The 16,476-nt window shown below is 41.4% G+C and overlaps 1 protein-coding gene across 1 annotated transcript; it reads left to right on the forward strand.

The window, feature by feature from the left end:
- The first annotated feature begins 149 nt into the window (after positions 1-149).
- AKAP4 (A-kinase anchoring protein 4) lies at positions 150-9,015 on the forward strand. The gene is made up of 6 exons (XM_007533914.2): positions 150-271; positions 1,650-1,745; positions 3,263-3,313; positions 3,868-3,966; positions 5,761-7,893; positions 8,769-9,015. Exons 2-6 carry the CDS (start codon positions 1,650-1,652, stop codon positions 8,922-8,924), a joined length of 2,535 nt encoding a protein of 844 aa, XP_007533976.1. The 5' UTR covers positions 150-271; the 3' UTR covers positions 8,925-9,015.
- The last annotated feature ends 7,461 nt before the right edge of the window (positions 9,016-16,476 follow it).

The raw sequence follows: 16,476 nt of genomic DNA on the forward strand, positions 1-16,476 counted from the left end.
TGCTTTTGAGTAAAGAGCTGCTGAGTCTTCAAGGCTGCCACGCCTTGACCCAGGTTGCTAAGTTTTTGCCATTATGACCTAACAAACATACCCAAGGGTCAGAGGCTGTGGGGGAAAGCCTGGCCCTCAGTCTCGTCCAACAGCTGACGGGGGTAGCAGCCAGCTTCAGGTGCCCAAGAACTTGGCACTGCCCGGTTCCATCTAAAGGGCCACATCTTTCTTCTGGGTGGCACAGTTGAACCGAAAGTCTAAAATTAACTCCATTATCAAGGTATTGGATTTATACATTTTGTTTAATAATTCTTTAGGATTTGTACTGGGACTGTACCCAAACCAGATGAAGGATGTCTAATCATCCTCCTGTTTTTCTAAGTTACTAATACCTAGATCTTAAAAAAAAAAAAAAAAAGAAGAAAAGAAAATTTATTCTAAGATTATAAGGTGCTTTTTCCTCAAAAACTTTTCTGTGAATTTGTTGAAGTTCTTGAAGGGAAAAATCTATATCTATCTGTCTGTCTATCTATCTATCTATCTATCTATCTATATATATATATTGGGGTAGTAAAGGGTAAGAATGTGAAAGTTATCAAAACGTGAGAGGGGATAGGGAAGAAGGAAAGTGGGAAGGAGGGAGAGGAGGGAATAAAGGAGAAGAGGGGAAAGGATAATAAGGAAAAGAGAAGGAAAGATAAAAAGGGAAGGAAGGAGGGAGGGAGGATAGGGGAAAGGAGGGAAGATTGATTTAGAAGTTAACTTTGAAAAATAAATTCAAGCCTTGGTTAAACAAGTTACTGAACTTTGAACTGTCTTTCTGAATTTAGATGAGTGGTTTCTGCTACTTATTTTTTATTTTTAGTTCTAGGCTGGGGTGGGAGGTGGGGGGAGAGTGTGTGGTTCAGAGGATGTTAACAAAGACAATTTCTTCTTAAAAGACAAAATTAATCCTGAGTTTATGAGATCGGGATTATTAGACTGAGCTTTTCTTAACATTCAGATACTTCTAATTGGGATCATACATGTTTAAAGCACAGGCTTATTGGTACTTATCTTATTCTATTCCAGTGATCCTGTGTGATAAGTGTTAACAACTATTTACTTTTTTAATGTACTGAGAGACTCCTTGAACTGGCATTCTCTAAAAGTTAGTTAAGGGAGAGTAATGGCTCTTTGAAGGTGCACCAAAGTGGAGTAAGAAAACAGAAGACAAATAAGATTGTTATCAGAGTTGGGTAGAATTGTTAAATTGAATCTCTACAGTTTCTAGATCTCCTTTTAAATTCGTTTCCCAGCCTGTCATTTTCCTTGGCTGGTATTTTCCCATCAATAAGATACCATGGGTCCAAACATTAAACAATTAAAGAAGACTGTGGATTGTACTAAAAGATTGGTTGGTGGCCTTGATATGAAGTTATATCCCTGTCATCTTATAATCTTGTGAACCATTAAATCATTGATAATTTTTTAAATTAAAAACAATAGGGAGCCTGATCCTCAAGTTCAAAGGTTTCAGAGTGCCTCCAACAGTTCTTAGCCTAAACCTAAATGAAACATAGAAATGGGATATATGGAAACCCTTCGGAGAGTCTTATCCAAACTAAGCCTGTTTTTTTTAAATAAAAGATATTAGCCTTTCATATTTCTTTTTCCAGATGTCTGACGATATTGACTGGTTACACAGCCGCAGAGGCGTGTGCAAGGTAGATCTCTACAGTCCAACAGGGCAGCAAGATCAGGACCGGAAAGTGGTAAGATTCTAAACAGCTCATTTCTAGAAGTTGAAAGGATTGAGGGATAGTTGTAGATAATTCGGATCCCAAGATAAATTAATGGAGACTGAGAACGTGATATCTCTAGGCAACCAAGCTCAGTAAATTCGGGGCGGTGTGTGTGTGTGGGGGGGGGGGGGCTGGGATGAATATACGTCACAAAGAAACCAAGGGAGAAGCTGGATGAGGAATGAGGTCACTTGCTGAGGCACTGGGGGAGGGAGGGGCAGAGGGAGGGAGGGGCTGGGGGAGGGAGGAGAAGCAAGGGGAGGGTGGGGCTGGAATCCGCGGGAAAGGAGGGATGGTGGTTGCCTAGTTACCAGCCTCTACTACCTCACACCTCTTAAGTCATAATGTCACCTAGTTACTAGTAAGTTACACTCAAGTGGGACTCCCTTTAGGAGGACAAAATACTCACTGTTGTTTCCCAGACTTAAAGTGGTATCTTCACAGTTTTAGACCATTTGCAAGCACCAGTCACACTCTTAACTACTTAATGTGTATTTCACACTGATTTTTAAATATTATATTAGTGATTTAATAATGATTAACAAGGTTGTAAGGTAACAGGGGTACAATTCCATACAGTTCAACCACCAGAGTTCTGTACCCCATCCCCTCCATTGGAAGCTTTCCTATTTATCCCTTTTTGGAAGTATGGGTTAAAATTCTTTTTGTCTTTTTTCTTTTTATCAACACTCTTTATGAGGTGAAGAAGGTGGAGGATCTGGCTTCTAGTTTTTTCTCCTTACATTGATTTTTAAATTTACTTACATTTAAAAAAAAAATTACCCTCACTAAGCAATACCACAGGTGTGATTAAAAAAAAATTACCCTCACACTAAGCAATACCACAGTTGTGATATTCTAATAAACTTTAAAAAAAAAATTTTTATTTATAAAATGGAAATATTGACAAGACTATAGGATAGGAGGGATATAATTCCACACACAATTCCCACCACCAGAACTCTGTATCCCATCTCCTCCCTTGAAAGCTTTCCTATTCTTTTTTTTTAAGTGTCCCATCTAAATAGTTTTTCCATGTGCTCCCTACAATCTTCTGTGTCACCAATAATAAAAATATACTAAATAAAAATAATAATAAATACCACACAAAGTGTAGCAGAAAGTGCTCTATACTGGGAGCCAGTGAAATCCAAATTCTGATATATGTTCCACCTTTTGAGTTTCTGCCAGTTAGATAAGTCACCTCTCTTCTTAGTATCCACGACAAATGTGAATATTGTGTTGGGGGCGTATTTGACTGGTATTTCATTAAAGAAATTTAATAATGCTTAGATTCTGTCCAGCTAATAAGAAGCTTTATAACATTTCTTGAACACTTACTATGTGCAGACATTCTGCTGAAAGTTTTATACACACTAAAATTGATCCTCGAGAGAACCTATAAGGTAAGTTCTATTGCCATTCCTCAGAAAGAGAAATTATTTCTCTACAGCTTTTTAAAAATTCATTCTTCTAATTTGATGCAGATATGTTTTGTTGATGTGTCAACCCTGAATGTGGAAGAAAGTGACTCCAAGGTGGGTATTCTCCCCTCAGGGTTGGAATGGGTGGGCAACTGCTAAGGTTTTTCAGTGCCTCCGGGAGGAAGGGAAATTGGTGAGAGGAGGTGGAAAGGTGGGGGGGGGGGGAGTGGCAGCAACTCAAGGTGAAAAACCATCATTTTCATGAGTCCAGGATTCCTGGTTCAGCTTTGATTCTTGTTCTTGACACCAAATCTTATTTCAGAAGGCTTTGAAGCCACTAGTAAGTAGGACTGAATAACTTAAAGAACAGGAAAACAACATGTTAAAAAAATTGGTTACAAATAAAACCCTGTCTAAACAATTAATGATGGAATATGATTCCTGAGACTGATGGCTTTGTAAACACCTTTGAAACATTCCCTTTGTAGAGGGAAATGAACTCATTCTTTAAAGACTAGCTGGCATCACAAGTCTACTTCTAGCTTAAAAGGAAAAAAGTAATAGCAGATATCACATGAATACTTTGAAGTGGTAGCCCTTTGGGCAGCTTAGAGAAGTCTCAAAAAAAAAAAAAACTTTTCCTAAGACTTACACCTTTCAATCTATAGGATGCTACTTGCTCCAGTCCAGGTGACTTAAGCCTGGGGAATCTGGAAGAGAAAGAGATTATTGTGATCAAGGATACTGAGAAGCAAGACCAGTCTAAGGTATAGTTAGCTTCTGAATTAACCCTTTTGAAATTTTCAGCATCCAGATCTGAGTCTTAGAAGTCTTGAGTCCAGTGATATTAACATAATGCCCATCAGACAGGTCCAAAACTTTGAGTACTATGACATGTTAGAGTACATAAACCAAAATTCAGAGTCACGGTAAGTAAGCCCAGGTATCTCACAATGTCACTAACCACACATGCTCAGAATGCCCTTGTTTGCTTTTAGGGACCTACTTCAAACGTGATCTCACTAATTTTTAGTCTACTATCTTAGCAACTTTCAAATATGCAATCATATATTCTAAACTGTAACCACCATGGTATACATTACAGAATCTTGCTGTTCTTATCCTAATAATACTCATCAAAGTTTATGAGCAAGATCTTTTGTAATGTTTGTTAATGGCTCATGGACTTTTGTGGCCCACATTGGCCAATTGTTACAAAAAGGGAGAACAAAAGACATGGAGCAGAAAGAACCCAAAACAATCCCAAATTGTAGTTGCCTGGCCACCTTGTTTTCTAAAAGATGGCTGAAATTTTGGGGTAACTTAAAGTGAGAAGCACTTTTAAGTGTGGCATACACAATCACTTTAAGTGTGTAAATACAAGTCTCTCCCACCATCATAAAGTAGATCATTCCTATTTGGTATGAACTGGTAGGTTGTTTTTTGAGTCTGGGAATGCCCCAAAACATCTATGTAAATTAATAAGAATAATATAGATTAATTATAAAATTCCCAGATTCAAGGATAATAAGATGATCTATGAAATCATACAAGATAGGAAAATTCTACTTTCAAATAGTAGGGGAAACCTCTATCCTAATTTCTGTAAGGCTTCTAGTTTGGGGGAGGAATTAAAACACATGGCAAACCACCCCCAAAGTCCACCAACTCTGAAGTTACTGGTATGGGAACAGCATATTTGGCATTAGTAAAAAATAAAATCAAATATTTTTCATTCAGACACAGATATTTATTGTTATATCAGACATATCTCTGACCCTAGACACCTTCATAGTGATTAGTGTGGCCCCCAAGGAAGGAAAAACCAGTCACAAAATGACCTCTAGAGTCTTGGGTTCAGTTGGGGGTAGGAAACTATTCTGGAGTCTTAAGAGTATTGAGTCGAAAATGTGGACATAGTGCATAGAAACATATCCTGACAGACAAACACACTATCACAATCAAATCCCCATATAAATTTACAGAGATTGACAAACATACACACATGTTGGTATACATTTAAAATACACTCATGTTGATAATCACATGTACAAAGTGTAGCATCACCTGTTGACTTATGCAGTAAACAGTCACAATATATATTGTGACATCACATAATTATACCTGCTTACACGTAGCCAGTTACATGTACTGCATACAAATATGCACATACACATACATGCTGGCCCACTTCACACACTGATAACACAGTGATGACACATATCTATAGAGATGATCACCCTCACAGTTGCTATTGTGCACACAATAGACACTTTGAGATAAGGGCACATACTCAGAAAAATCAAGAATTATACTTGTATATAATTAAGTTGACAAGTGCATCAATGTACTCTGAGCTTTTGTTCCTGTCCCTATGCACACACACACATACACACACACACACACACACACACATAATCAATAGGTACAATGTGTGTTTCCTGCATATTCTAAAGGTGAACTTCTTAATCTGTTCACTTTAAAATATATTTTTAAATAAAATAAGGGAAAGAAGTAACCTACCCAAACTCTTATGGATAGGTTTTCTTTTATTTTTTTAGACAGAGGGATCTGTGTGTCTTTTCAAACAAGCTCCCTCCGACCCCATAAGTGTCCTTAACTGGCTTCTCAATGACCTCCAGAAGTATGCGTTGGGTTTCCAACATGCACTGAGCCCCTCAGCCTCTAGTTGTAAACACAAAGTAGGAGATATGGAAGACGACTATCACAAATTAGCATCTGGGAACTGCTTCAGCGTCTATGCTGACCAATTGAACATGGACTATTTGGCCAACGGACCTCACAACCTACGTCTAGAAATGACAGCCGCCAAAAATACCAATAATAATCAGAGCCCTTCCAGTCCTCCAGCTAAGTCTCCCAGTAGCCAGAGGGCAGTCATCTCGCCTGATGGTGAATGTTCTATGGATGACCTGTCCTTTTATGTCAACCGGTTATCTTCTTTGGTCATCCAGATGGCCCGCAAAGAAATCAAGGACAAGCTGGAAGGTGGAAGCAAATGTCTTCATCACTCAATATACCCCACCTGTGGGGAAAAAGGCAAAAACAGCCCCCGCAGTGCTGTGAGCAAGATTGCTTCTGAAATGGCCCACGATGCTGTGGAAGTGACCTCTGCAGAAATGCGGGGCAATGGGGAAGAGTGTAGAGAGGGTGGCCGGAAAGCTTTTCTGTACAGTGAACTGTGCAACAAAAACAAGGGTACAGAGAAACAGATGTGCCAGAAAGATAGCAAGGAATTTGCAGATTCTATCAGCAAAGGGCTCATGGTCTACGCCAATCAGGTGGCATCTGATATGATGGTGTCAGTGATGAAGACCTTGAAAGTGCATAGTTGTGGGAAGCCGATTCCAGCCTGCGTAGTGCTGAAGAGAGTGTTGTTGAAACATACCAAGGATATTGTATCTGATCTGATTGACTCCTGCATGAAGAATTTACATAACATCACAGGGGTTCTGATGACTGACTCCGACTTTGTCTCGGCTGTCAAGAGGAATTTGTTCAATCATGGAAAACAAAATGCGGCTGACATCATGGAAGCCATGCTGAAGCGCCTTGTCAGTGCTCTGCTCGGTGAGAAGAAAGAGACTAAATCTCAGAGTCTGGCATATGCGTCTTTGAAAGCTGGGTCCCATGATCCCAAATGCAAAAACCAAAGTCTGGAATTCTCAGCCATGAAAGCCGAGATGAAGGGGAAAGACAAATGCAAGGCCAAACCAGATCCATGCAAGTCATTGACCAGTGCCGAGAAAGTCAGTGAACACATTCTCAAGGAAAGCCTCACCATGTGGAATCAAAAGCAAGGAAACCAAGGCAAGGCAGTTGGTAAAGCATGCACCAGCAGAGAAGAAAGGAAAGAAAAGATCAGTCCTTCCACTGATTCATTGGCAAAGGACTTAATTGTCTCTGCCCTTATGCTGATCCAGTATCACCTGACCCAGCAGGCCAAGGGCAAAGATACACTTGAAGATGACTGTCCTGGTTCTTCCATGGGCTACATGAGCCACAGTACTCAATATGAAAAGTGTGGGAGTGGCCAAAGTGCCAAGACTATCTCCATGAAACATCAAGAAACCCATGGAGCTTCTGGATCATCTACCTGTACCAAGGAAAGTCAATTGGACTCCCAAAAACTGGATATGTCAAACATGGTTCTGTCCCTGATTCAGAAACTGCTCAGTGAGAGCCCCTTTAGCTGTGATGATTCCTCTGAAGGTGAGAGCAAGCGCTCTGATGGCAAGGTGAGCAGAGGAACTACCATGCCCAGAAGACCTGAGCGAATCGAAGAACCATGCCCGGACAGTCAAGATCTTGATTTTATCAGTGGGATGAAGCAAATGAACCGCCAATTCATAGATCAGTTGGTCGAATCTGTGATGAAGTTGTGTCTGATCATGGCTAAGTATAGCAACAATGGGGCTGCCCTCGCTGAGTTAGAAGAACAGGCAGCCATGGCAAATAATGCCAATTACTATCCTGGCAGTTCCAGATGTCATGGTGGCATGATGTCACAGGGCTATCAAGACTCTCCTGGACCTGAAGTCATTGTCAATAATCAGTGCTCAACGAGTAGCTTGCAGAAGCAGCTCCAGGCTGTCCTCCAGTGGATTGCAGCATCCCAGTTTAACGTTCCCATGCTGTACTTCATGGGCGATGATGATGGACAACTGGAGAAGGTAAGTAATACAACAAGACACAAGAAATAGAGGGTTGAAAAGGACATAGCATGCTGTTTAGTGCCCAAGACCAGTTCAGCTTTGTTGAGTATAGTCTTCATCCTGTACTTCATGATTGACTTTATGACATCATATGAACACACCTCAAGAGGAGGAGGATGAGAGTTAAGTCCACAGTGGTACTGGTAACAATTTGGTAAAACATACAGTATTTTTTAAAGTTTTCTGCTTGGAGTTTGAAGGCCTTTAGGGGACTAAAAAGAAAGAGAGAAAAAAAAACTCCTTTCCAGACTCAGGGGTCTTGCAAGTTCCCTATGAGTATTTCTTTCTCTCTTTTTCTCCTCTAGGGGATTATCTTGCCTCCTCCACCTGGCACTGGCCTACACACCACCCCCAAAGCACCTGCCCACACACAGCTGTGTTGTTTCTTACACTGGATGGAGTCCAGATAACTAAAATACTGCATCAAATTATTTTCAGTTATCTAGGTTATCTTCCCCACTAATAATCTCATGCAGTTTTAGGGAGGTGGGGGAATGGCAACTCTTAATCTTGATGTAGTAATCAGATTATCTGAAGACTCCAGCAGCTGGTGAAGAAGTTAGTGAGCATAATTGATTCCAGAGGTTTTTGTTTTGTTTTGTTTTTAAAGATCAAAAAGAAAATGCTTTTGGCATTAGGGTTCCTTGTTACTAGAGGAGGGTCAAGGAAAGAGAAAAAGCAATAAAAAAGAGAAAGCATGTCAGCAGCCTCTAGTCTTAATTGTAATTCTAGATACATGGGCTGGGAAGGAGAGAGAGCTTATTTCACTTTATCTTGTTCTGTCTCCAAACACTGATAGGCCTCAAGGTAACTAACTTCTCTTCCCTTCACAGCTTCCAGAAGTGTCAGCTAAGGCAGCCGAGAAGGGTTATAGCGTAGGAGACCTGCTTCAAGAGGTCATGAAGTTTGCCAAAGAACGGCAACTTGATGAGGCTGTTGGAAACATGGCCAGAAAACAACTTCTGGACTGGCTGCTTGCTAACCTGTGAGCCTGTAAAACCGTCAACTCCTCTCCATCATATTCCCCACCCCCATTCCCCCACAGCATCGTCCAACCCCAGCCCAAACACCCCCACCATCAGGCTAGTGAACTACATACATGTTACACAGTTGTTTCCCAATACATCTTCATAGTTTGATTGTGTAGATAACACGGTATCCAACAAGCTGGGCAAAAGCATGAATAAAAAATAATAAAAAATGTGTGTTTCCTTAATCAGATAAATCTTGAGGGAGAAAAATGAATCCAATTCCCTAGATTAGGAACGGTGTTAGATTTGTATCTGGACCTTATTGTGGGGTTCTTTGGCACTCTGAAAATACCCCAGATACAGGGATATAGCCCAAAGTGCTCAGATTAGTCTAAAGCTGTAATAAAGATTTGTTCTGTGGTCTCTCTTTTTCTCCCAAAGGTAAACACTTAACTCAATACATCTCCCTTCTAATCCCAAGGATGCAGTTTTCTTGGCCTTTGTTAAGAGTTTGAAGATATGCTAGCTTAAACATAATCAGAAGAAACTATTTTACCCCTGAACATTGGCCCACCACCAATACCAAACACACATACCCCCAGTGTTCACAGAGGCTAAGCATTATCTAGAACCAGGATGGCATCTGCTTCCTCCACGTGTGATGACTTATGAGTCATTTTATTTAGATTTCCTTGTTCCAGCTTGAGAGAATTTTATGAGAACAAAACCACAAAATGGTAAATTCTGGGGCCAGCAGTGATATACCCAATAGTGTATACAATTATTAATATGCAAAAGGGCCCCGGTTCAGCACCTTAGTCTCTACAACTTCACAAACACTGGAACAGTGGTGCCAAGGGTCTCTCCCTCTAGCTTCTCTCCCTCTCTTTTTGACTCTGACAAATAACGTGCATGATAGAGGGACACGTGGTGCAGACTGAGCCCCAGCAATAATATCAGTTGCAGAAAAAAGCTGGTCAATTCTTAGCCACTTTATGTGAATTCCAATGTCCCTTTTATGACACAGTAAGTCTCTGGGAGACATGGTCAAATAGCTCACTTGGATAGTGCACTGCTTTGCTATGTGTGTGAGCCAGGTTCAAGTCTATCACCCACCACACAGAAGCTGTGGTCTCAACCTAAAAAAAAAGTGAAGGGAAATTATCTCTCAGAGCCCATTCCAACACAGTTTCATGTGCTCTTGTTATATAGTTCAAAACTGGTACCTTATTCCTGAATAAAGGAACCAGAAGTACAGGTATTTAATTTTTTTGTTTATTTTGGATAAAGACAGATAAATTGAAAGGGAGCAGGGTAGTGGGCATCATAATGGTTATGCAAAGAGACTCTCATGCCTGAGGCTCCAAAGTCCCAGGTTTAAACCCAAAACCATCATAAACCAGAGTTGAGCAGTGCCCTGGTAAAAAAAAAAAAAAAAACGTTGCCAACTTCACAACACCTTCGCCAATCAGAAATAAAAGCAGTTCCTTTCAAAGCAGTGCCCTTAATACCCCTGGCCTAGAGAAAAGCTAAACTGCTTCCAGTCAACACCCCACCTCAGGAAAAGGCCTTGGAGATAAGCCACAGGACATTCTTCTCTTTGACCTTGAAGAAAATCTTTAATAACCCATCCAGAGTCAAGGGTTGCATTTCTGATGACTGAACGCTCCCCGAGCACAGCTGGGTCCCATCGTAGTTTGCTGCTTTGATTAGCTTGGCTCTTATTCCTGATTTTTGTTAAAGGTGGCCTTGGGGATTACTTGGAATGTGGAGATATAGCAAAGGAAGTATGTTCTGTTAATGGAGTTAGAGTAAAACAAGTCTTTCATTCTGACATGTGAGGAGTCTAAGGAAGTTTCTTTTCCTAATATCTCAATTAAGTTTGGGTGGGGGAGGTAAGAACAGGGTAAAGAAGCTTGGTTATTTTTTTCCAGAGCTAATTGACAGGCTCCTGCAGAGAAAGGAAGGCTTGGGGAACACAAAGGGTTCTGAAAAGTCTGGAGGAACTCAACAGTCCTTGGAGTTTATTGCTGGAGGGTGAGAACCTGGCCTTTCAACTCTCTACATGGAGAAGTGACCCTTGGCATCCCACCAGCAATGTGGTATACCAGAAGTCAGCAGGTAAGAATGAACAAAGACCTCTTTCTGTTGAACCCAGATCCCTGTATGTAGCAGGAAAGAGAAGATGGAGGGAGAAAAAAAAAATCTCCCAGCCAAAAGTTTAAGAGGCTTTATTATGATCTCCATAATTTTCTCCTGGTAATTCTCCCATTCACCTTTGCAACTTAGGCTAATATCCCTACTTTTTAATCTAGACCCTAAGATCCAGACCCCACCATTTTAATTCTTTCAAATGTTTTGTGATAGATACAGCATATATATATATATATATATATATATATATACATACATATATATATATATATATATATAGAGAGAGAGAGAGAGAGAGAGAGGGAGAGAGAGAGATATTAATGGTTTATAATCAACAGTAAAATACAGTAGTTTGTACATTTGTAACATTTCCCAGTTTTCCACATAACAATTCAACCCCCCTCTGCCAGGTAGCTAAGATAGGAAGGGGAGATAGATAGAGGAGAGGAAGGGGAGATAGATAGAGGAGAAGGAGGAGGAGGAGGAGAAGGAGGAGGAGGAATGAGGAGGAGAGGGGAGGGGAAAGGAGGAAACATTCTCTCACACCATAAACCATAGCTAAGCACTGCTCTGGTAGAGAGCAGTGAAATAAAAATAAAAATAAAGAGAAGAGGAGAACTATAGCACTGCTTCACTGCTTGTGAGGCTTTCCTCCTGCAGTTGGGGACTGGAGGCTTGAACCCTGTCCTTGCACATGGTAGTGTGTGTACTCAACCAGGTGTGTCTAATTCAAGCTGGTATCTTGCCAAACACTACACTCTTTTCATTTAATCACGCTGTGTCTTCCTTTAGCTCAGAATGCACTGTTATTACACACACACGAACATACACACAAACACACACACACACACACACTATACAATAAGACATGAATAAGGCAGCAGGGAGACAAACATAATGCTTATACAGAAGACTTTCATGCCTGAGGTGCTCTGTGGTCCCAAGTTTAATTCCCCGCATCATCATAAGCCAGAGCTAAGCAATGGTCAGGGAAAAATAAATAATAATAAAGGCATCAATGAGAAAAATAAAGAGAAAAAAAAGTTAAATAGAAAAAAAAGCCAAACTCCCACCAATTAAAACCAAATAAAGAAAGTGTTCTCTAATCTAATGGCTAGTCCTTATACAATGACAATTTCCATCTTTATGTGAAGGCTGGGGAAGGGTTTCATCAAATACAGTGCATATGCCTTGGTTCAACACTGGCATCATGTATGACTGAACAGTGCCCAGGTCACTCATAAAATAAACCATGTGATAACATTGGAGGCAAAAATGCATAATATTGATAAATATTTATCTAATCATCTCACTGAAGTGGGGGGAGGGCATAGGTAGCTAAGCACACCTGGTTAAGCACACCTAGTGCTATGTGCATGGACCCAAGTTTGAATCCCCACTCGTCACCTGTAGCAGTGAATACTTCACAAGTAGTGAAGCAGGTCTGCAAGTGTCTATTTTCTCTCTTTGTCTCTGTCTCCCCTTTCTCAATTTGTCTCTATCCTAATGAATAAATTGGGAAAGAAAAAAAAGAGGAAAAAATGGCCACTAGGTGTTGTTAAAATTTCAGAAGGCTCTTGCCGGGCTGGCTTGCTTCACGGGCAGGTAACAGAGACGCGGAGACAACGGCTGGGCAGGGAAGCTGTATTTCTTTATTCAGGAACAACGATTCATAAACTAAGACAAACTAATCACCAAACAGAACTCTGCTGTCTCTTTGCGGCGGCGCAAGCACTCTCTCTTACTCTTGAACTCTGGAACTCTCCAACTCTGGAACTCTGGAACTCTCGTACTGGGGAACCCTCTGAAAACTCTAGCACTCTCAAACTCAGGAACCCTCGAACTCTCTCACTCTAGAACTCTGGAACTCTCTTACTCAGGAACCCTCTCCCGGGGTCCCTTGGGGCGGGGCCAAGCGGGCCCGCGAAATTAACTGGACTTATCCAATTCTCTTGGTGGGGGAGGGCTAGAACAAACCAATGTAAAGCATACGACAACTAGGAGCAGGCACCAAGCCCCAGTGATAACCCTTGAAGCAAAACAAAAACAAACAAACAGACTGCATTGGACTGGGGAGAATATAATAGTTCTACAAATAACTTTCATGCCTGAAGGTCTATGCTCCGAGGTTCAACCTCCAGCATCACCATAAGCCAGAACTGAGCAGTGCTTTGGTAAAATAAATAAATAACATCATCAGTACAGACAGCATTTACCTTCCAGTGTGATACCAAAAACTAGTAGTCACCTCAATCATAAGATTAAGAATAGAGTTATTGAGCTGGCAAGACAGCTCATTTGCAATGTGTTGCTTTGTCTTGGACATGACCCAGGTTCGAGCCTAGCCTCTACTGCACTAAAAGCATTCCTCCTCAGATCAGTGACTAGACAGGGATGTCCATTATCACCATTACTCTTCAATATAGTTTAGTAGGTTCTCACCATAGCAATCAGGCAAGAGAAAGGAATCAAAGGAATACAGATTGGAAGGGAAGAAGTCAAGCTCTCACTCTTTGCAGATGATATGATAGATTATATAGAAAAACCTAAAGAATCCAGCAGAAAGATACTGGATGTTATTAGGCAATATAGCAAGGTGTCACAGGGCTGTGATATCCTTCACTCTGTCTTTCTATCTGAAAATGTCAGCCTGGAGTAGTGAACCACCCATAATGACAAAAAAATTATTAAAAACACACAAACAACAACAACAAAAAAAAGCATAGGGCTGAATGGTAGTACACCTTGTTGAGCACACATGTTGTCATGCACAAGGACCCTGGTTCAAGCCCCTGATCCCCACCTGCAAGGGGGAAGCTTCCCAATTGATGAAGCAGGTCTACACTAGTCTCTCTGTCCCCATCATTTATTTATTTATTTATTTTGCCACCAGGGTTATATCGCTGAAGCTCAGTGCCAGGACTATGAATCCACAACTCATGGTGGCCATTTTTTTCCTATTTTTTAAATTGGATAGGACAGAGAGAAATCAAGAGAGGAGGGTGAGATTGGGAGAGAGAAAGATCGACAACTGCAGACCTGCTTCAGTGCTTGTGGAACGGCCCCCCTGCAGGTGAGGACGAGGGGTTTGAACCAGGATCCTTGTATGGGTCCTTATGTTTAGTACTATGTGTGCTTTACTGGGTGTGCCACGGCCCAGCCCCCAGCACCCCCATCTTCCCATCCCCTCTCAATTTCTCTCTGTCTATTCAAAAATAAAGAACAATATTTTTTAAAAAAGATTTTAAAATAAAAATATATTAGTTATAAGTTTAATCACGAAAAAACTATCAATTTAATCAAGATATTAAACTTAAATTCAGGGTATTCTACATAATGCTTAGTCATAATTCACTGCGAAAGAGTGTGAAGAAACATTTGGAAGCCATGAAAAAATAAGGACAGAACTAGTATAACCGTTTACGTGGCTAGTGCCCTGTTTGCAATTCCTGTGACCTAAGTTACAGTTGGGCCCCCACTGCATTAAACTAAGCTTTGGTACTGTGGTGTTTCTCTCTCTCTCTCTCCCTCTCCCCCTCCCCTCTCTCTCCCTTCTCTCTGCAGAGAGAGAGAAGAGAGAAAGAAAGAAAGAAAGAAAGAAAGAAAGAAAGAAAGAAGAAAAGAAAGAGAGAGAGAGGGGGGAAGGAAGGAAGGGAGGAATGGAGGAAGGGAAGAAGGAAGGGAGGGAGGAATGAAGGTAGAAATAGAAAATGTTATCTATATACCTTGATAAGAGAGGCATGGGAATCTGGGGAATGTTATGCATGTAAAAAAAAAAAAAGAAGTAGAAACGCAAAGCAGAAATTAAAAAAAATAAAAAATAAAATAAAAAAGAGGCATTTAACACAAGTTCATACTTTTTTTTCCAAGCCTTCTGAAACTGTACACTGATAATCCCTAAGGTTTTTTTTTTTTTTTTTTTTTTTTTGCCTCCAGAGTTATTGTCAGGGCTCAGTGCCTACACGGCCAAGCCTTTCCCGCTACGAGACAAGTTCTCAAGATCTTCCCGCACAGTCATCACCGCCCAGCTATCATCCACGTTGGTCTCCAGCTCCCACTGATTTTGTGCTCGGAGAAACTAAGATAGAACTTTCAGAAAGCAAACTGGCGTCTGTTCAGTGATCTTACCAACAAATCTATTCCTGCAATTCCAATTAACTCTATCCCCTCTGAAGATTCCTACAGGCGCTTCCACCAAGCCATCTTCAAAGCAGCTTCCCAAGCCATTCCTCGTGGGAGACGTGCTAACTATACGCCTTGTCTTGCTGCTGAATGCGAGCAACTACTAAAGCAGTATGATGAGTCGGGCGACCCAGATGTGGCTGACCATCTCATTGCCTCCCTGGATGCAGCACACCAAGCCCGCTGGCAACAACTCACGGAAAGTCTGAACTTTACCCACTCAAGTAGGAAGGCCTGGAAGCTTCTTCACAGACTGGGTGCCGGTAGCCAACCCTCTCCCGTCTCCCATCCTCCCGTATCTCCAAACTCAGTGGCCAGTCACCTAACTCAAGTTGGACGTGCTAAGATCAACCCAGTCTGGAAAAGAGAAATTTCCCATGAGTGGTCATCCCACTTCCGGTTATCTTGTCCATCTCCAAAACTCTCTCCCTTTACACTGTCTGAACTGGAAGACGCTTTGAAGAGGGTTAAACCAGGAACAGCTGCTGGCTATGATAACATCACCCCAGAACTCATTCTTAACCTGGGTCCCGCGGCAAAGAAGTGGCTCGCTTCATTCCTGTCCCACATCTTGGAATCTGAGTCTATGCCCAAAGTTTGGCATCATGCGAAGATTATAGCGGTTTTGAAACCAAAGAAAGACCCAACACTGGCCGCCAGCTATAGACCAATTTCTCTCCTCTCCGTGTGTTACAAACTCCTTGAGTGGCTGCTTCTGTCACGTATTTGTCATCTTACAGAGAAATTCCTATCACCCGCCCAAGCTGGTTTCCGCCCAGGAAAATCTACCTGCGAACAAGCCCTGGCCCTCTCAACTTACATTGAAAATGGATTCCAGAAGAATTTAAAGACGGGTGCTGTCTTTGTTGATCTCACAGCAGCCTATGACACGGTTTGGCACCGTGGTCTCCTAGTCAAGATCTCAAGATGCCTGCCTCCATGGGTGGCCAACACTATATTGTTTCTTCTCCAAAACAGAAGATTCCGGGTGCATCTGGGTGACAAGTCTAGCAGATGGAGACTTGTCTCAAGTGGCCTCCCCCAGGGCTCTGTTCTGGCTCCTACGCTATTTAATATTTACATCAATGACCTCCCAGAAACTTCTTCAAAGAAGTTCACCTACGCCGATGACATCTGCTGTGCAACTCAGGCATCCAAGTTCGACATCCTCGAGGAAACACTCACGAAAGACATGTCTCTGATATCTGATTACTGTAAAAAATGGCGACTAATC

Source organism: Erinaceus europaeus, chromosome X, assembly GCF_950295315.1.
Source record: "Erinaceus europaeus chromosome X, mEriEur2.1, whole genome shotgun sequence".
Classification (NCBI taxonomy): Eukaryota; Metazoa; Chordata; class Mammalia; order Eulipotyphla; family Erinaceidae; genus Erinaceus; species Erinaceus europaeus.